This window comes from Diuraphis noxia, unplaced genomic scaffold, assembly GCF_037042655.1.
Source record: "Diuraphis noxia isolate RWA-SAM2 unplaced genomic scaffold, SU_Dnox_SAM2 contig0002, whole genome shotgun sequence".
NCBI classification, from domain to species: Eukaryota; Metazoa; Arthropoda; class Insecta; order Hemiptera; family Aphididae; genus Diuraphis; species Diuraphis noxia.
This window is the reverse complement of record NW_028301712.1, coordinates 22,891,330-22,909,599: the sequence shown is the minus strand read 5'-3', so window position 1 is coordinate 22,909,599 and position 18,270 is coordinate 22,891,330. Positions and strand designations below refer to the sequence as shown.

The 18,270-nt window shown below is 28.3% G+C and overlaps 2 protein-coding genes and 1 pseudogene across 3 annotated transcripts; all 3 read left to right on the top strand.

The window, feature by feature from the left end:
* Positions 1–254: 254 nt before the first annotated feature.
* On the top strand, positions 255–4,414 carry Ostgamma (oligosaccharide transferase gamma subunit). Of its 2 annotated transcripts, XM_089220995.1 has the most exons (9): positions 255–574; positions 664–699; positions 1,741–1,907; positions 2,063–2,183; positions 2,258–2,398; positions 2,534–2,674; positions 2,731–2,881; positions 3,829–3,994; positions 4,068–4,414. In XM_089220995.1, the coding sequence occupies exons 1-9, from the start codon at positions 494–496 to the stop codon at positions 4,081–4,083; spliced, it is 1,020 nt and encodes a 339-aa protein (XP_089077121.1). In that variant the 5' UTR covers positions 255–493; the 3' UTR covers positions 4,084–4,414. The 2 variants fall into 2 exon arrangements, with proteins under 2 accessions (XP_089077121.1, XP_015367521.1); XM_015512035.2 differs by lacking the exon at positions 664–699 and having other exon boundaries at positions 258–574.
* A 1,106-nt stretch (positions 4,415–5,520) lies between these two features.
* Positions 5,521–6,192, top strand: LOC149058228 (uncharacterized; annotated as a pseudogene).
* Positions 6,193–7,820: 1,628 nt separating this feature from the next.
* LOC107164194 (E3 ubiquitin-protein ligase UHRF1-like) lies at positions 7,821–17,692 on the top strand. Its single transcript, XM_015511928.2, has 13 exons — positions 7,821–8,258; positions 9,458–9,672; positions 13,888–14,064; positions 14,121–14,308; positions 14,374–14,723; positions 14,793–14,976; positions 15,056–15,281; positions 15,351–15,562; positions 15,641–15,784; positions 16,400–16,556; positions 16,614–16,889; positions 16,958–17,056; positions 17,154–17,692. The coding sequence occupies exons 2-13, from the start codon at positions 9,523–9,525 to the stop codon at positions 17,298–17,300; spliced, it is 2,310 nt and encodes a 769-aa protein (XP_015367414.1). The 5' UTR covers positions 7,821–8,258; positions 9,458–9,522; the 3' UTR covers positions 17,301–17,692.
* Positions 17,693–18,270: the final 578 nt, after the last annotated feature.

Genomic DNA, 18,270 nt, shown 5'->3' with positions numbered 1-18,270 from the left:
TGATAGTGAAGATACCGGCATATTCAATAATATTATTGTTTAACGTGAACCATAACAAACATTACTGCTATAAGTTCTGTATGGTATCATACCATACCATTGGTATGGGATATTTGGGTGAACTTAAGTGGTGAATGGTGATTAGTGATTAAAATTAATATCAATTTAAGTTGGTAGTACTTTTTTGATGACATGACGTTATCAAACCGGCAAGAAAATTGTGTTTTGCAATTTTATCATAACGTCACGTCACTACATTTTTATTTTTTAATATTTGTTTACAGCTCATAGGTGCTAGGGTATTATTGTTTAATATTCTGCTATTCGATATTCATACATTTTTATACATAGGTACGACGTTTTCAATAAATTGTCGTTCATGTTAAATTTCACTCAATACTTAAATACGTTGGAAGAACGTTAGTTATTTAGTATTTCAGTTTCAGTATGCATTTTTTGTTTTAATTCACATATATTCTCAAACCTTATAAAAATGAATTTAATAACCATTCTTTTCTGTGCTTTTATTGTGTTAAATTCCTTAGTAGAAAGTGCTAGGGAAGAGCGTCCTAAGGTAAGATCTTTGTACGATATCATACTTTTAAAACTATTCCTTAATATTAATTTAATTGAAATCAATCACTATGTAAAAAATGTTTTTAGAACATTATTTTTTGTGTACATAAGTACATAAAAACAGTAAGTACTCAATAATTTATTATAATGCCTTAAAAAGTAAGTTGCTGACTTCTAGATGAACATAATTAGTAAACATTTAGACCTTTAGGGCAAATAAAGTTCAACAATCAACAATAATTGTCCTAATAAAATTTGTTACCAAAACACTTCAGGTGTTTCAATCCATCTCCAAATTATTAGTAACCTCTATTTCTTGGTACTTCACAAAAAACTATCTTCATAAAGGCATAACAATTTTGACTCTTAATCAATTAACGAAATTCTATTACTATAAATTTAATTCTAACTTAAACTCTTATAGTAACCTATTAATCAAACAACTATCCTTCATCTCACTTCTGTACATAAAAGACTCAAAGACAATGGCCTAGAGACCTAATAAAATTAAAATAATGAAAAAAACAATAATATCTATAAAGCACTTGATCAGTTGGCACTGTAAAGTACCTGTGTATAAATGATAATCTAACCATTATTTTATTAAATTTGCTCAGTATACTAATTATATTTTATAGATACTAAATAATTTTAATAAAAAAAAGGTATATTTAACATATTGTTAATATTAATTCTTGTTTGACTAATGATCTTTACTTAAATAATAATTGATATAGCTAAACTAAAAACTTAAAATATCTTGCATTCATAAGTGATATTAATATATTGACTTCTTTAACCAGTTGTTTACTTATTATTCTTATTTCACATGGAGTAATGGCAAATAGTGCACATATAATAGGTATATTGTAGAGTTTTTATGTTTTCGGTCAATCTGTTTACAAAGAAGTTAAATCTATAATCTCTGCATTAAGAGTTAATATAACTATAACTCTGTTAGAGGATCCATTAGACTTAATGCTTTTAAATTGTTTGATAAATCATTTAATCTCTTGAACATTTAATTATAATTTTATACAAATAATATAGTATGCTTTAATATTAAAATATATATGTATAGTGTATGTTTATAATTTAAGTTAAATATAAATCAACTTAATAACAAACAAATTGTAATAATTACTGTATTACTTTATATTTTAGAGCCTTGATCAAAAAGTACAGCAACTAAATGATTTATATCAAAAGAAATTTTTGGTTAAATTTAATGGGCCTAAATTTAAGGAATTTGTCAAATCACCACCAAGAAACTATTCCGTTATTATGATGTTCACTGCAATGGCATCTCATAGACAATGTTCAATATGCGGGTAATTTTTTTTTATATTTGTACTTGAAATTTTGTTATTTTTAATCGATTTAATTTTTCATTGATAAGTATTTAACTTTTAAGTTATAATTTAATTACTATATTATCTAGTTGTACGTATTGAATATATTTTTAAATAGGTTATTATATTTTTAGGCATGCTAGTGATGAATTTATAATTGTAGCAAATTCATATCGCTATTCTCATAGATTAACTGAAAGTCCTTTATACTTTGGAATTGTTGACTTTGATGAAGGATCTGATATTTTTCAAATGGTTTGTATCAAATTTTCAAATTTATTACTTTTCATTACTGAACCATAAGTTAATCAATATTTTTATTGATATAGTTGCGAATCAATACTGCTCCAGTGTTCATGCATTTTCCAGCAAAAGGTAAACCAAAACCTTTAGATACTATGGATATACAAAGAGTTGGATTTGCATCAGAAATGATTGCAAAATGGATACAAGAAAGAACTGACGTACAAGTTAGTATATGTCTGTTGTTCAGACTATAAACTGTGTCTTGAATTTATTAAATTTTAGTTTTTAATAAAATAAAAATTATACTGTGATATGTTAAATAATATTTATCATTATATAAATATAATTGTTTACTATAGATACGAATATTCCGACCACCAAATTATTCAAGTACATTGGCCTTAACTATCTTATTTGCAATATGCTCATCATTTTTATACATCAGACGAAATAATATGGAAATGTTTTTCAATAAAAATTTATGGGGAGTTTTTTCTGTGGTAAGTTTTTTGTAGTTTTTTTTTTAATCGATAAAATATTAAGCTATTTTTTTTAGTTGTTCTGTCTGAATATGATTTCTGGACAAATGTGGAACCATATTAGAGGACCACCACTAATGCATCGTAATCAGCAAGGCATTATCACATATATTCACAATTCTTCACAAGGACAGTTTATTGTCGAAACGTACATCATAATTCTATTGAGTATCCTTTTAATAATTTTTTGGTACTGTAAAGTTTCAGTTTGATTAACTTTACATACCATGTATCAAAATTAAAAAAAAGAATATCCATGTTAATATAAACCAAAAGGTTTGAAATTTATTGAGAGTTTTCAAGTATCTATGTTTAGAAACAGAGGTAGAACAGTGAGTATAGTCTTTACTAGGCTACAGGCTCTCTAAGATCAACAGACTGATCCATGTAAATTAATAAATTACTAAAAAAATTATAATTATGACTATCAAAATAAATCTATTTTTATATAAAATGGTTATAAATTTAGGTTGTCACTATTAAAAAATGATGAAAATAATATACATTTAATTCAGCCTAGCACTGATATTTATAACATAAAAATTAATTTTAGAGGATTTGTGACGACGGTCTATTATTTTAACCAAAATTTACCAATATATTATAAATCATATTTACAAACCTAGTGATATGATACAATTTTTGAAGACTGATTTGAATTTGTTATTATGTTTTCTTAAAATTGATATATCTGCTTTTTTCAATTCCTTTAAACTTGGTTAAAATATTATATAATTACCAGAGATTGGATTATAAATTATAATTAATATTATTTAAAATGTACATATTTAATTTCACAAATATATAATATACTTACAGGTAAATGGCACCAGCAAGCTGACTATTGTTGTAAAATAGTTTATGGATATTTGGCACTAACATATTATATTTTTTTTTTTCAGGAATTAAACCTCAAATCAATAAAAATAAGCCTATATTAATGTACTTTATTTGATAATACACTTACTTAAAATATTATCTATGGTACACTTTTTGTACACCACAAATCTTAGAATCGATAATTGTAACATTTTTTTATTCAGTTAGTTGTAAAATGACATATTTAACAAAAAATTATTTTTAAAATTATGAAGTTTACCTTAATATTTCTATAGATACAATATTGGTATTTGGAGCTGTGATAATGATAGATTCTTATACAAAGAAAACAGATTCTAAGACTCGTAAAATAATGACTGTTGGTGGACTAGCATTGGTTGTATTTTTATTCAGTGTTATTCTATCTATATTCAAATCAAAAGCACATGGATATCCTTATAGGTAATATTAACTAATTAAATAAAAAAAATTAATTTATACAGTTACATAACCTAAATATATTTTTATTTTTCAGTTTTCTGATCAAGTAATGGAGTTTTGAATGAGCATCTACTTAATTTTAATTTTTTTTTATTTATTAAATATTGCACATTTAAATTATTTTCATATTTGGGTACGATAATTCTTCAAGTCATATATAGTAATTGATATTTTCTAAGAAAATAGTATTTAAAAATTCTTTGTTATTCATATTTGGAAATGAATATGCAGTGTTAACATTAATTTTTAATTTAATATCAATCTAAATATATATATAAAAAAAAAAAACAGGAATAAATAAATAAATTAGTGATTATTGCTAAGTATTTCAAAAATAGCTTTAAAATATTCAATATATTAATATGTAATATTAAAAAATAATTTGATGTTGGTTTATTTATTATCTTTTTAGGAGTAAATTTAAGCCTAAAGAGATTATTTAATCCAGAAGTTGGTTTTAATTATAATATAATATAATATATTATTTATTTGAACCTTGAGTATTCTTAAAACTAAGAAGACTAATGAGTAATGACTGATCAATCCTGCTCAAAATCCTAGTTTTGAAATAACTGAAAGTTAAATTAAAGTAGATGAAACATTAGCCAAGCAATTGAGTACAAATATAAGACAGGGAAATTCGGGAACGGTGGCAGGAATTAAGCACTAAAGATTAGCGTTTAAAAAAGTTGAAAATGTGTAATGGGTTGTGTTGAGGTAAATGGTCACCATTGTCTAAGTATGCCTGTCGTATGGGGACTACCTTAATTATTGTGCAGTGATTGAGATGCGACAAAAGCGTGTATATCAGTAAATCAATTTTAGGTAAAATGAATCAAAATTACCACAATGCAGCAGTACTGAACATCAAAATTAAGCATCATGTATCGAGCTTCTATGATTGAATCTTCTAGTACATAATAAATGTTTTGTGGATTTCGAGGGGGGCCCGGGGGGGGGGGGTGTAGCCTCTCAGTCATTCATATAACGATGACCCGGAACCTTTTACATTGTGTTCACCATAGTTGTGACTGGATTACCATAGATTATGTTATGACAATTTTTCATATAGTTTGTAGCATTATTATAGCTGTCTTTTCAAAGTCAATTTTAACATTAATAAGGTTTTTATCATCAATTTTTGATATCATGACAGGCATTAAGTAAAGATTGTAAATTTGTAACATATATTCATATAATCATATTTCATAAGAAGTTTGCGTAACATACCTACCAACTATATATTCTCTATTCTCTGGCGACTGGCATTCGTTTATAGTACGTCAAATCTTTAGGGAGCATATTTTTGTGCGAGTCTATAGATTGCACTGATCGTCGAAATGGAGATTTATGACTACCAAGTACCACCAGGTGTTGAAACTGATTTCATTAAAGAATTATCCGACAATGGCTTACTCAAATCATTGACAACCACTTCGCTATTAATAGCATCACCCACGGTGAACCTAGCATCATTGTCACATTCCATGACCACTATAATGCTGTCAATACCATCCTTCACTTTGAGTGTAAGGTTATTTTCATCTGCTGTAGTGGTTGAAGACTTTAGGATTCTTAACGACAGGGCTTTGAAAGGACGGTACTTCTTGGTGGGTTGGAGATGTTTGTGTTGTTTCTCTTTTTTACCCCAACTTTCTATTGCGTCCAAATGAGGTTATGGTTAGAAATTTCTGAGATTTTTCTTTTCACATTTCCTCCTTTGTTAGTTATCTGACTAGACTTATTGCCAAAATCAAGTGCACGCGTACAAGTTTTATTTTCTAATATATTTTTTTTTTTTTATTAGAAATAAGCCTCGGCTGCGGAGGCCATTGGCTGACAATGCTGACATAGTTTACATTGTTAATGATAATTGTCGTATACACTATTTACATTATTTACAAAAACATTACACATATTACAACATAATAGATTATAGATTATTAATTTGGTTGGTCTAATATTATACTTTATTTGTTTATGCACATTCATTACACGCTCTCTCATAAGTTTTAAAAACCGACCGCACTTCCACTTCGGTCACCACCAAGTATGTCAACTTTTAGCGTTTTAAACCAAGATTCAACGGTAGCATTACTTTGACGGATTCCAATGCTATTGTTGACTTTATTATTCATAATAGGTGTCCACAGTGCTAAGAAAGGTAGGTACACACTTGACTATGAATTCGTGTAAATATGATTCATCGTAATATTCATTGCTTAAATTTTCATTATTTATCGAACAATGTAGTAAGACGCTAGATTTAACGTTTTCTTTAAGGTATATCAATATTATAAACATTAAGCATGCCAATCATAGAAACATATTGCAGTCTTGGGAACTTATTGCCAACGTCAGTACTTGCAATTTTTTGCAATTAAAATGCAATAAAGGTCATTTCTTATTATTATGTTCTAATGTCAACTCTATGGATGGTTTTGTTTGGCGGTGCAGACAAACCTCAATCGATAAAAGTAAAAAAAAAAAGTGAAGTGCGATTTTTAACAATCCATTCGGAAATTTACCTTTTCTCCAAGTCTCACCTGTCAATCTACCAAATTGTAATGTTTGCTTATTTATGGAATGAACAAGTATAACTTGAATTCATACGTAAACAAACGGACATAGCACGACAGACGTCTGTCGATTCGGCCTCTTTTCACCGTGAAGTTGTTTTTGACGGAATGATTATTCGACATAAAAAGATCGGTATGTATATGTATTACATTACATATTTTATTGTATTTTAATTTTTCGACTGAGCGAGTGACCATGCTGGTTGTATTTGTATTATGTGTTTATATAAAAATAAAGTTGACTTTTAACTTTATTTATATTTTTCTATATTAACTTAACTTAACAAGTTAAAAAAAAAATAGTGAACTTGCCCAGTCTTGGCAAGCTGTGTAATCACTGCCAATATACTACGACATAACTTACCCTGTGAGACTGTGACCTACTTGAGGTGGCGTTGCATAGCAAGTCAAGGGATATTTTCGATTTGTGCCGAAACACGCGTAGTCACATTTTTTGCATTTTACATTTTATAATTATACATAGGTGGTGAAGCGAAAGCCGTAGAAATAGATGAGTCAAAATTCGGCAAAAGGAAATACCATAGAGGACATCGTGTCGAAGGTCAGTGGGTGTTTCTTAGTTCCTGTTGAACGCTGGGACAAAGATACGTTGTTGGCGGCAATAACGGATTGGATTTTGCTAGGAACTACGATAATTAGTGATTGTTGGAAAATAAGTTAATGATATTATAAAATCTAATTAAATGAGGTATGAGGTTATTTAACATATAATTTCAATTCAGAGCTACGATTGTTTGAAAGATACTAAATAGATTTAGTCTATTTAGTCATGATAATTATTACATAACATAGTGCGACATCTACAACTTTTCATGTAATAATACTGTTACTGTACACCCTGAAATCGAATTAAACGCAACTCAACGTACATGATTTCTTATCATTGATCGTCCGAAAAATAGTCACCTAACGTCTTCACACACGTCAATAAATTTACATGGCTCATCAACTCGGTTCGAGATAATGTGGGATAATCTTAAACCAGTTTATTCTATTGAATTACTAGTAAATGATTTAAGCATATTATAACATCGTGGTATAAAAACTCTACTATATAGCATTTTTTATATACCTCGACGCATTTAAAAGTCGTGTAATATGTGTTATCACTTATAAAATAAACCGTGTATGTAATTCAAAAAGTCCGTTTTGTCGGCAGCAGCTGCAGCAGCTGCCCGGCGGTCGTCGTGTTCGCGCGCGTTCAGTATCAGTAATCTGGTCAGTTTAGGTTTTATCTTTTTGCCGCGCATTGGTAATAACCGTTTATTTTCCGTTTGGCGCCGTATCCGACAACTGCCGCCGTACATTACCCAATACCTGTTTAGTGCCTTGTGAGTTGTGACCACTGACCAGTCACTCAGCTACCTTGTCGCGCACTCATACGGCATACATTGACACTCACGGCATCCCGCCAAAATCGTTTTTTGTTTCCGTTTCGATTGTTCGCCGAGCCCTTTGTATTCACTTATTCGTTATAGTTTTATTTTCTGTGTTTTGTCAGTTTCTGGTTGTCGTTTTCACCGCCGATTCCGCAAATGGCCAGTATTCCAGCATCAATGTCTCATATGATTTCGTGACGAATAACGACGACGATCAACTGTGTTTCGTGAGGACAGCCAGAACAGGTAAAGTTAAAAACTATTGTAGTTCGGGGGATTTGTTTCCGCTGGAGTTGCTGGACGTGTCCCTGAATTTTTGTTGTAAGGAGGCTCATCATTTTTCAAAACAATTTAAACACATTTGTAAAAAAAATATCCGTATTTGTGTATTTGTATTTAATACTTGCATACCTAACTACCTATCTACATATTATTAATTGTGATGAACAATAAATTCTAGGTACCAAAAAATTTTTTTATTAGGGTAAAATATATCACAATCAGATTAGGTAAGATATATTAATTAAAAATCAATAAGTATTTGTTTAAAAAAAAATCAGTTGTTGTATTCAGTACTCGTTGATTGTTAAAAATTGGAAACAAGATTTTTTTGTGAAAGACAAAAACAAAAAAAAGTTTAATTACAACTACATTTAAATTGTCTATCCTAAGTTTGAAAAGCAGTGAGGAAATGCCTTTTATTTATATAGAATTAACATTAGGTAGATATACCATATTTTTCTCGTAAAAATATGTTTTTGGATGTCAGAAATACTAAGAACAGTAAAACCTCGATAAGATGGAATCACATACGGGGCTATGAAATTTTTCCGTGTTAAAGGGGTTTCTGTCTTGACGAGGTTAAAAAAATTGAATTGAATTAAGTTAAAGATTTCGAATGAATTTCACTATACGATTTTATACTGAACCAAGCAACTCAGATAATAATGTTGTATAGTGTATACTGTATACATATCGATTTTATTAGTTTTTAATGTCACCGTATGCGCTCGATTGTCTATGGGTATCGATAATATGAAAATAAATTTATTACATGAAAATCATGTTATATTTCCGTCTTAGTGAGGGTTTTCATCAACTTCCATTACAAAATGTATCTGTTTCCGGCTTGGTGAAGTTTCCGTCTTAGCGGTATAAAATTATATGTAATTGAATGTGGACCAACAATTTTTTCCATAATACTGGGGTTTTCGTCTTATCGAAGGTCTGTCTTAGCGAGGTTTTACTGTAGTATTAGTTTAAATATCATATTAGTGTTATTTTTGTATAAGTGATTTTTACCCTTTTTATCTTGTGTGGAAATTTAAATTTTCCCTATTAACCTATAGGTGCTAGAGTGGTAGAGAGATATTATGCACCTCTGACCATCCCTTCAATCTGTCACTAGTGGATTCCTTTAAATCTAATGAACACACAACTTACAGGGAATTACCACTGCTGTCAACGAGAAACTGATTAAGTGTCTGCCAGTAGTCAACCCACTGTGATCATGTATGTGCAAGTAAGAATGATGGATACTGGCATGTCGGTCACAATACCCACGTCCAGGACAACGGTGCTCAAAGAGTTCAAGAAACTCGTAGAGGAAAAATTCAACATCAAGCCAGAAAACCAAAGATTGTTTTTTGCTGGCAAGCAAGTAAGAATAACTGACTTGATTGAGTGTACTGCGCCTGTTTCAGATTCTTAATACGTCTACAAATATTATGATTTCATCTGGTGGAGTGCATGCCATTAATATAGTTTTATTTTGGCATTGGCATGCACACACTAATATGCATTAATAATGTCTTGTAATCGCTTTTTATATTTTTATTTCATACTGAATATCTTCCTTGAATCTATTGTTCTTCAGATATAGAAAATTATTCATTAGATATGTGGGTACATATAGTGTATGAGTTATCTAGACCAGTGTTTTCAAATCTTTTTGGTATGGCGATCCACAAATTTAATTTTCTGTGTAGGTGACACTACCAAAAACCAAGATAATCAATACAGCACATTTTCGCTATAAGCATTTTAATCACTTCTAATAATATTATGCAATATTGAAGAAGTAATACTTAATTCTGTTGTAGGTATATAGATTATTTTAAAATTCAAATATTATATTTTTTAATTTTTAATTATTACTAGTTTAAGACTGTGACCCATCATAAATGTTTTGCTACCTACCCAATTTTAGGTTGTAGCCCATAGGTAAAGAAACACTGATCTAGACAATAATTAATAAAATGTATAGCTAAAAATTTCTGTGAACATTTTAAAATGTACATGACTAGTTTTGATGTACGTTTTTTAAATAAATGTTTTGCTAAAAGCTTGGAGTTATAGGTAATAGAGATATATAGATAATACAATTTTGATGATATTTAATTTATATTCTACTCTAGGTATTTACTTTTAAATTATCAATAATCATATGCATATTATTACGTCATTACTGACATATTATCAATTAAATTAAAAGTGATTTATAATTATACTAATAGATTGCTTATATATACAAAATATTAGTATAGAACTTATTTACTTACAAAATTTATATTAGGTACATATGTTTTTTAAATACTTTTTGTTTAGCTAATAACTTAATGAAGGTATGTTATATAATTTTTATTCACATTCATAAATTTCATTATATATAACTAAGTACCCAAACATAAAGTATTATACGATTATTTTTGCATAGTAGGTTATTTCTTGATGAGTTCTATTTGGTTTATGTCATTATTGATGACTTATCACTGTTTAGTATTAACATTAAATTAAATTGTCATTCAAATTTTATTTAAATTGATGTCGATTGTATAAGATGTTAATGCAATCTGTACTAGTTTCGTAACAAACTTATGAATTACCCTGTATATGCTCAGTTATCTGGTTAAATGAAGGCCAAACTCTTCTAATAACAAAGATTATTATAATTTTCACTTATCATATCAAGTATGGGTTTTATTTAACTTTCCTGGTTATTAGCTTATGTTATTAGTACAGTATTACTCTGGTATATTACAAATAATATTCAAATAAAATATGTACACGCAACTTATCTGTTATATGATAATTATTTTGTGATCCTGAAACAGCGACCAAAAGAATAAATTCTATCATAATTTTGTCAACCTTAATTTACTTTACTTTATTATTACCTACTACCTATCTTGTCAATATATATTGAAAGCGTACAAATAAAATTTATTAAATATTTTTGAATACTATTTTAATCCTGTATGTTGGTCTATCATCTATGAGAATATTTATTATTTTGTTTATGTTAATAATATTAACAATATGTGTGTCTATAATAAGTTGAATATCAAAAAATTTTTAAAGGGGGTTTTAGTCTAAGTCTAAATATTAAGTTATATATACATAAATATATGTTATGGGCAATATATACATTGTGGGCAATTTGAATCAAGCATAAAAAAAAACTATTTTTTGTGCAATTTATTCTTTTAAAATTAATTATTATTAATAACAATTATTGATTGAAAAAACAAAAGAAAATAGTTAATATACATATTATTAAATATTTATTGCAATGTATACAGCGAGGTATACAGTGTCCCTTGAAGATTTACCCATTGTGATATCTCCTGAAATAAAGGAGATATCAGAATTCTTGTTTTGTAATAAGACTCAGGGATAAGAACTACAATTATTTCATATTTTAGTGTTTTGATAAAAAATATATTTTTTTATTTTCACAATAATGTATACAATATTACAATCTGTACAATTGATGCACAATAAGCATATATACTAAGAGCTAAAAAAAAACATTAGTAGGTGTGTTAAGAAGTCACCCACTTGTGGCATTTGATTGGGAGTTAATTAATTATCTAACTAAATAAATTTAATTATTTAAAAAAAAATTGACTATAGCCATGCTGTAGAGTTTATTTTTCTGAAAATATTGACGTTTCAAAATGTTATTTTCATTAATTTTCTGATTTTTATTAGTTTTTTTAGTTGGTTTCGAGAAAAATTGCAAATTTGTTAACACATTAGTCTTATCAAACATGCAAACATGTCATTTGTTGTGCCGCGGTTCATATTTGTACGGCCAACTGAACGCTAGTGTGTCCAGTTATAATCATATTTTATTTCTTCAAAACTAGAAAAAATATTAAAAATCTAGAGATGCAAGTGAAATTTTAAAACGTTAATATTTTCAGAAAAATAAACTACAAAATGGCAATCTTTAATCTTTTTGGAAATAATTTAAAAAAAAAAAAACCCCCGTAAAAGAAATATATTTTTCAAATTTTTTACCAAAAGATTAAAATTAATTAAAGTATGAAATAATTGTAGTTCTTATCCCTGTGAGTTTTATTATAAAACCTGTATTTTAATAGATCCATTATTTTGGGAGATATCACAATGAGTAAATCCTCATGGGACATTTAGTATATATATATTTTTTTAAATTTGAATTTAATACATTTATATTATAATATAGCCTTCTCAAATATTTCAACAATAAAGGCAGGCGTACAGCAGGGTGGCATATTATCCCCTATATTATTTAATATTTTCGTCTCTGATCAACCCACACTCGCTGATACTCTAGTAGCTGATTATGCTGATGACAAAGCTATTATGTCAATGCACGAAAACTCAGTTATAGCTTCATCTACGCTTCAACTCCATCTGGACCTAATGACGGACTGGTACAAAAAATGGAGGGTCAAAATTAATAGCTCAAAATCAGTCCACATTACCTTCACTCTAAAACAAGATTACTGACCCAACGTTTTCATAAATAACACTCCAATCACTATTTCTGACACTGTCAAATATTTAGGTCTTCATCTTGACAAACGCCTAACATGGAATACGCATTTAAAAACAAAAAGACTCCAACTAAACTAAACTCACACTCCCGCAAACTCAAATCACTCTATTCTAATCAATGCACAAAATTTAAAACAAAAACAATAATATATAAATCTCTTTTAAAACCTATATGGACTTATGGACTACAACTTTAGGGAGCAACCAAAAAATCTAATACCTACTGACAAAATTCAAACTTTCCAAAATATTTCATTTCGCAAAATTACAAATGCCCCTTATTTTTTCAAATCTTACGCTCCATAACGACCTTCATACAAAAACAATTAACGAAGAAGCCAAAACTTTTTACAACAGATTTCCCCTCAAACTCTCGAATCACTACTATCCACTCATATAAAAGCTCCCTCCATCCCAACTCTTCTGGAAATTCACAATGCAGGTTGAAAAGATTATGGCGTCGTGACCTGCTCTAAATTAATATAACGATGCATATCAACAACAGCTTAAGTATCACTGATGGGTGGCTTCTTTCTCGCTTTTTTTTTTTTTTATTTATTTTTTGTGTTACTTTTCTCGCATATCCTTATTATGCCTAAATTGTACAGATTGCATATTGCATGATTAAAATAAAAAATTACAAATTACAAATATGGTTAATGGAGTGTGCCATAGTAAGTGTTATGATACAATTTAGGGTTGTGAATCAAAACCCCAAAACTCATCCCTCTTGCAAATATCATTGGTTGGTGTATTATTTATTAGTATGGGTAAATCACTGGTATTTATAAGTATCGAATGCATTAATGCCTACTTGAAAGAATGTTTTTTTTTAAATATTATAATTGTCTTGTATTTTGTACATGGCATATATACTTATAGGTTTATACAATATGTATAAATACAATATAAAATATAACTTATTTCAATTTTTTTTTTTTTTAAATATGCTTGTATGGATATATTTTAATGCAGCATAATTTATATATGTTGAATTAAACTAATTTAATTTCTATTGATTCTCATCAATTGTGATATTTTGTTTCAGTTGGAAGATCAATATAGGCTATTTGATTATAGTATAAATGTAAATGATGTAATTCAACTGATGGTTAGGACAGCTGTTGCTGAAATAAACTCTCCAAAAAAATCAAAAGTAACAATTAATTCAAAAAAAGAAACACCTACTCCAAGTTGTTCTACCACCAGTTCAACATCGGATGAAGTAAATATTTTATTGTTACCCAAACTTTAAGAATCAATTACATTGTGTTTTTCTAGGATAATTCTGAGGAGAGCAAATATTTTAAAGTTGGCGATTATGTTGATATAAAAGATTATACTTATGGATCATGGTTCATTAGTAAATTGATTAAGATAAAAAAAGACAATGGTGTAGTAAATAAACCTAATGATCCTAAAAGTCCAGTGGAAAACGATGGACTAATTTATGTTGCAGAGATTTTGGGGTGAATGCTTTATATTTATTTTTATCTTTTATTTATTCTATGACTATTAATAAATGTTTATTTAGATGTCCCGAAGAACCTCCTATTGAAGTTCAATTGCAAGAAATACGGCCACATGCATTTGATATTTTGCCTTTTGAAAAATTAAAAAAAAATGATAGAGTTCTCATGAATTACAATGTAGATTACCCTCAAGAACGTGGTTATTGGTATGACGTACTTGTGAAAGAGATAAAAACTAATAGAAGAGGCCGTGATGTTATTGGAGATGTATCTGTTGGGTTAGATAATGCGGTGTTAAAAAATTGTCATTTGATGTTTCTCGATGATATCTATAAAGTAAAACCCTATCAGTTACTTTCAGAACGGACACCAGAAGATAATAAAATAATGCAAACTGAACCTACTGTCATGAGTAATAACAAATGAAATGTTTATTGAAAAACAAAAAAATATATTAAATTTATTTTTTTCTCTTGAAAAGGAGCGGCTGCTTTGTATTGTATCAAATGCAAAGACAACTTGAACAAATCATGTAAGGAATGTGGGTGTCGTGTTTGTGGTGGCAAAGAAAATGAAGACAAACAGTTAATGTGTGATGAATGTAACCATCCTTACCATATGGAATGCCTTAAGCCACCCTTAAAAGAGATGCCACCTGACGATTGGTTAGCCAATTTTTCAATTTTTATTTTATTTATTTTCTCAAATGTTGAGTGTAAAAATGTGGCGTTATAATGTTTTAAGGTATTGTCCATCATGTAAAAATGATGAAAACGAAATTGTCAAAGCAGGTGAAAAATTAAAAGCTTCAAAGAAAAAGACGCCAGAATCTATGTCGACATCAAAAAGAGACTGGGGTAAGGGTATGGCATGTGTTGGGAGAACAAAAAAGTGTAATATTGTTCCATCAAACCATTTTGGTCCCATTCCTGGCGTCGAGGTTGGAACCACATGGTTATTCCGTGTACAAGTAAGTATAAAATACATTTTTTTAATTTTTTAAGTTTTTCAAATATTTTGATAAATGATTTATTATAAGGTATCTGAAGCTGGCATTCACCGTCCACCTGTTGGAGGAATTCACGGTAGAGACAATCAGGGTGCATTTAGCATTGTGTTAAGTGGTGGTTATGAAGATGATGTTGACAATGGTGATGAGTTCTTGTATACTGGTTCTGGCGGACGTGATTTGTCAGGGAACAAACGTACTGCTCTTCAAAGTTGTGACCAAGAATTGACGCGCTATAATAGGTATATTATACATTTACACAATTTTTGTAAATCTTTATACATTTTTTCATGATATTAATTTTTAAATTTAAATTTTAGAGCTTTGGCACTCAATTGTAATGCAAAAATTGATAGTGAAAAGGGAGCTACAGCTGCAGATTGGAAAAAGGGCAAACCAGTTAGAGTTGTACGAAATTATAAACTTGGTAAACATTCCAAATATGCACCAGAGCTGGGAAATCGGTAGGACTTAAAGATTGAATTTTTTTATGACCTATCAATTCACTAAACTAAAAATATTATCGGTCTATACAATATTTATTATTCAAAAATTGACAGATTATAGTTTTTATCATTATTAAACTAAAATTTTAATTGAGAGTTGATAAAATAATAAAATCAGTGAAATTTTGATATAACAAAGTTGTATGGAGAACAAAAAATTTATCTATATAGAGGAATTTGATAAATATTATTTACAAATGAAGAACAATAAAGATCATGGTTTTCAAAAATAATTTGTTAAACAGAAAATTTCATTTTATCAAAGTTTGACTGTAATATCTTTGATTTACTGTTATTAAAGTGCAGCAGAATGCAACTCATTACAATTAATAAACAATGCCTAACAATAATAATAATTTGCCTAACATTTATTTTATAAAACAACCCAGAAAGACTTTTTGTTTATTTGTTAAATATTTTAAAATATTTATTACTTTAGTACCTAATTATTTTGTTTTCCAAATTTCCTGTTTACCTAATTGTTTCTTAGTTAGATTTTTAAAAATTTAATTCATTAAGCTTAAAAAGTATTAAAATTGTTAATTTCATCATTTTAAATTGCTTATTTTAAAGGTATGATGGTCTTTATAAGGTAATAAAATATTATCCTGAAACTGGAATATCAGGATTCACTGTGTGGCGTTTTGTTCTAAAACGTGATGATCCCACACCAGCTCCCTGGACTGCACAAGGCAAAAAGCGTATAGCACAATTAGGTCTTAAAATAATTGTGAGTTAAATGGTATTAAATTTGTAAATTGTGTTAATAATACCGAGTGATTTTTAGTATCCTGAAAACTATATACCTTCTGTTACTGACACAAAATCAAAATTACTTGGATCTAAAAAAAAAAGAACACTACAGGACGCCGACATTGAGGACAACGAGCAGTGTAATGATTCCAAGAGCAATTCTTCTGAGAGAGAAATCACTAATTGCCCAGGAAAGAAATCAAAAATTCGGTATGAACTTGAAAAAGAAGCAGAAGCACTCATTAAAGCTGACATTGCCAATAAAAAATATTGGGATGATTGTAAAGAGTTATTAGAAAAAGGAAAAAAAGTATAAACTATCTAGTACTCTTTATGTATTCTTAAACATACTAACTTTTTTTTTTTTTTTTTAATTAGGCATTTTTGGATAGAGTTGAAGAAATGTTTTCTTGCATATGTTGTCAAGAAATTGTGTATGAACCAATTACAACTGAATGTTCTCACAACATTTGTAAAGTATGTAAAAATAAATTATCTTTGAGATCTATTTATGTTTTTAATTATTTGTTTATTATTAAAATACTAATCTATAAATATTACCTATGTTTTTCAGGGTTGTCTTAAAAGATCATTTATTGCTCATGTTTTCCAATGTCCGTCATGTAGAGCAGAATTGGGGAAGAATTATCCCATGAATATAAATGTGAAATTGGCTAAAACTCTGCTATATTTATTCCCGGGATATAATTCTGATCGTTAATAAATATTTTTTAAAGACAATGCCCATGTAAATAATAATTGATTGCAGTACAAAACTTACTTGCTTCTTCAGAACATACTGTTTAAGAAGACCAATTTGGTGCATTTGTATACATATTAATTAATTTAAATTAGGTATTATTTTAACAATACTCCAAAAAGTGTTATTTTTTTTATTTATAAACACATTTATTCATATTTTGTATGATTTAGTTTTATTAAAATAACATATTGACACTTTTTATCAATTTTGTATAAATATTTTATCAAGCTGTATGGTTGATTTTAAGACTTAAATATTATTATTTTTTTATCTTATACTTATGTACAAAGTTAAAGTGTATTAAATGAATTTAATATGATAAAATAAATTTTTTTGTTTGTCTCATTTAATATTATATATTTTGAATATTTGAAACTTCAAAGAATATTTTTAAAAATGCACTTAATATAGTTACTGAGTCATTAAGATTACCTACATGCCTAATAAATTTCAAAAACAATTTTTATGCATTTATAGAATAATAAAATGAATAGCAATATATAATTGGGTGTTGCAACATTGTGAGAATTTGAGTGATAGGCATTCTTATATTTCTAAGTTATATCATGAATAGCACATGTCTTAACTGAAAAAGGTAAACTTTTTCTCTTTGTGTAGTTGTTGTCAAATTATCTGTTACAACTATTCAACTGTATTCTGTATCATTCAGGAATCTACTGATAGCAAGAATAAAGTCTATTATATTATTCGCTTCATAGATTTTGGAAATGTTCTAACTATAAATTTTTGGATTTTCATACTTTTCATCATTAATATAAACGTATGGTGGGTCAAGGGAAATGTATATCTGAGATACCTTTTTTGTGGAAGTACTATGTTGGAAAAAAGGGGAATGCAAGTGTAAAAAATCAGAATCTAAAATGATGAGTTTACCTGAATATTTAAATATTTAATTAATTTGGATAAT

Excerpts from the sequence above, each read along its gene's own strand:
- Ostgamma (XM_089220995.1), top strand. The coding sequence starts at position 494 with ATGAATTTAATAACCATTCTTTTCTGTGCTTTTATTGTGTTAAATTCC. Across the intron at positions 575-663 it reads CTAGGGAAGAGCGTCCTAAG|AACATTATTTTTTGTGTACA; the intron begins GTAAGATCTTTG and ends AAATGTTTTTAG. Across the intron at positions 2,399-2,533 it reads AAGAAAGAACTGACGTACAA|ATACGAATATTCCGACCACC; the intron begins GTTAGTATATGT and ends TGTTTACTATAG.
- LOC107164194 (XM_015511928.2), top strand. The coding sequence starts at position 9,523 with ATGTATGTGCAAGTAAGAATGATGGATACTGGCATGTCGGTCACAATA. Across the intron at positions 9,673-13,887 it reads TGTTTTTTGCTGGCAAGCAA|TTGGAAGATCAATATAGGCT; the intron begins GTAAGAATAACT and ends ATTTTGTTTCAG. Across the intron at positions 15,282-15,350 it reads CATGGTTATTCCGTGTACAA|GTATCTGAAGCTGGCATTCA; the intron begins GTAAGTATAAAA and ends ATTTATTATAAG.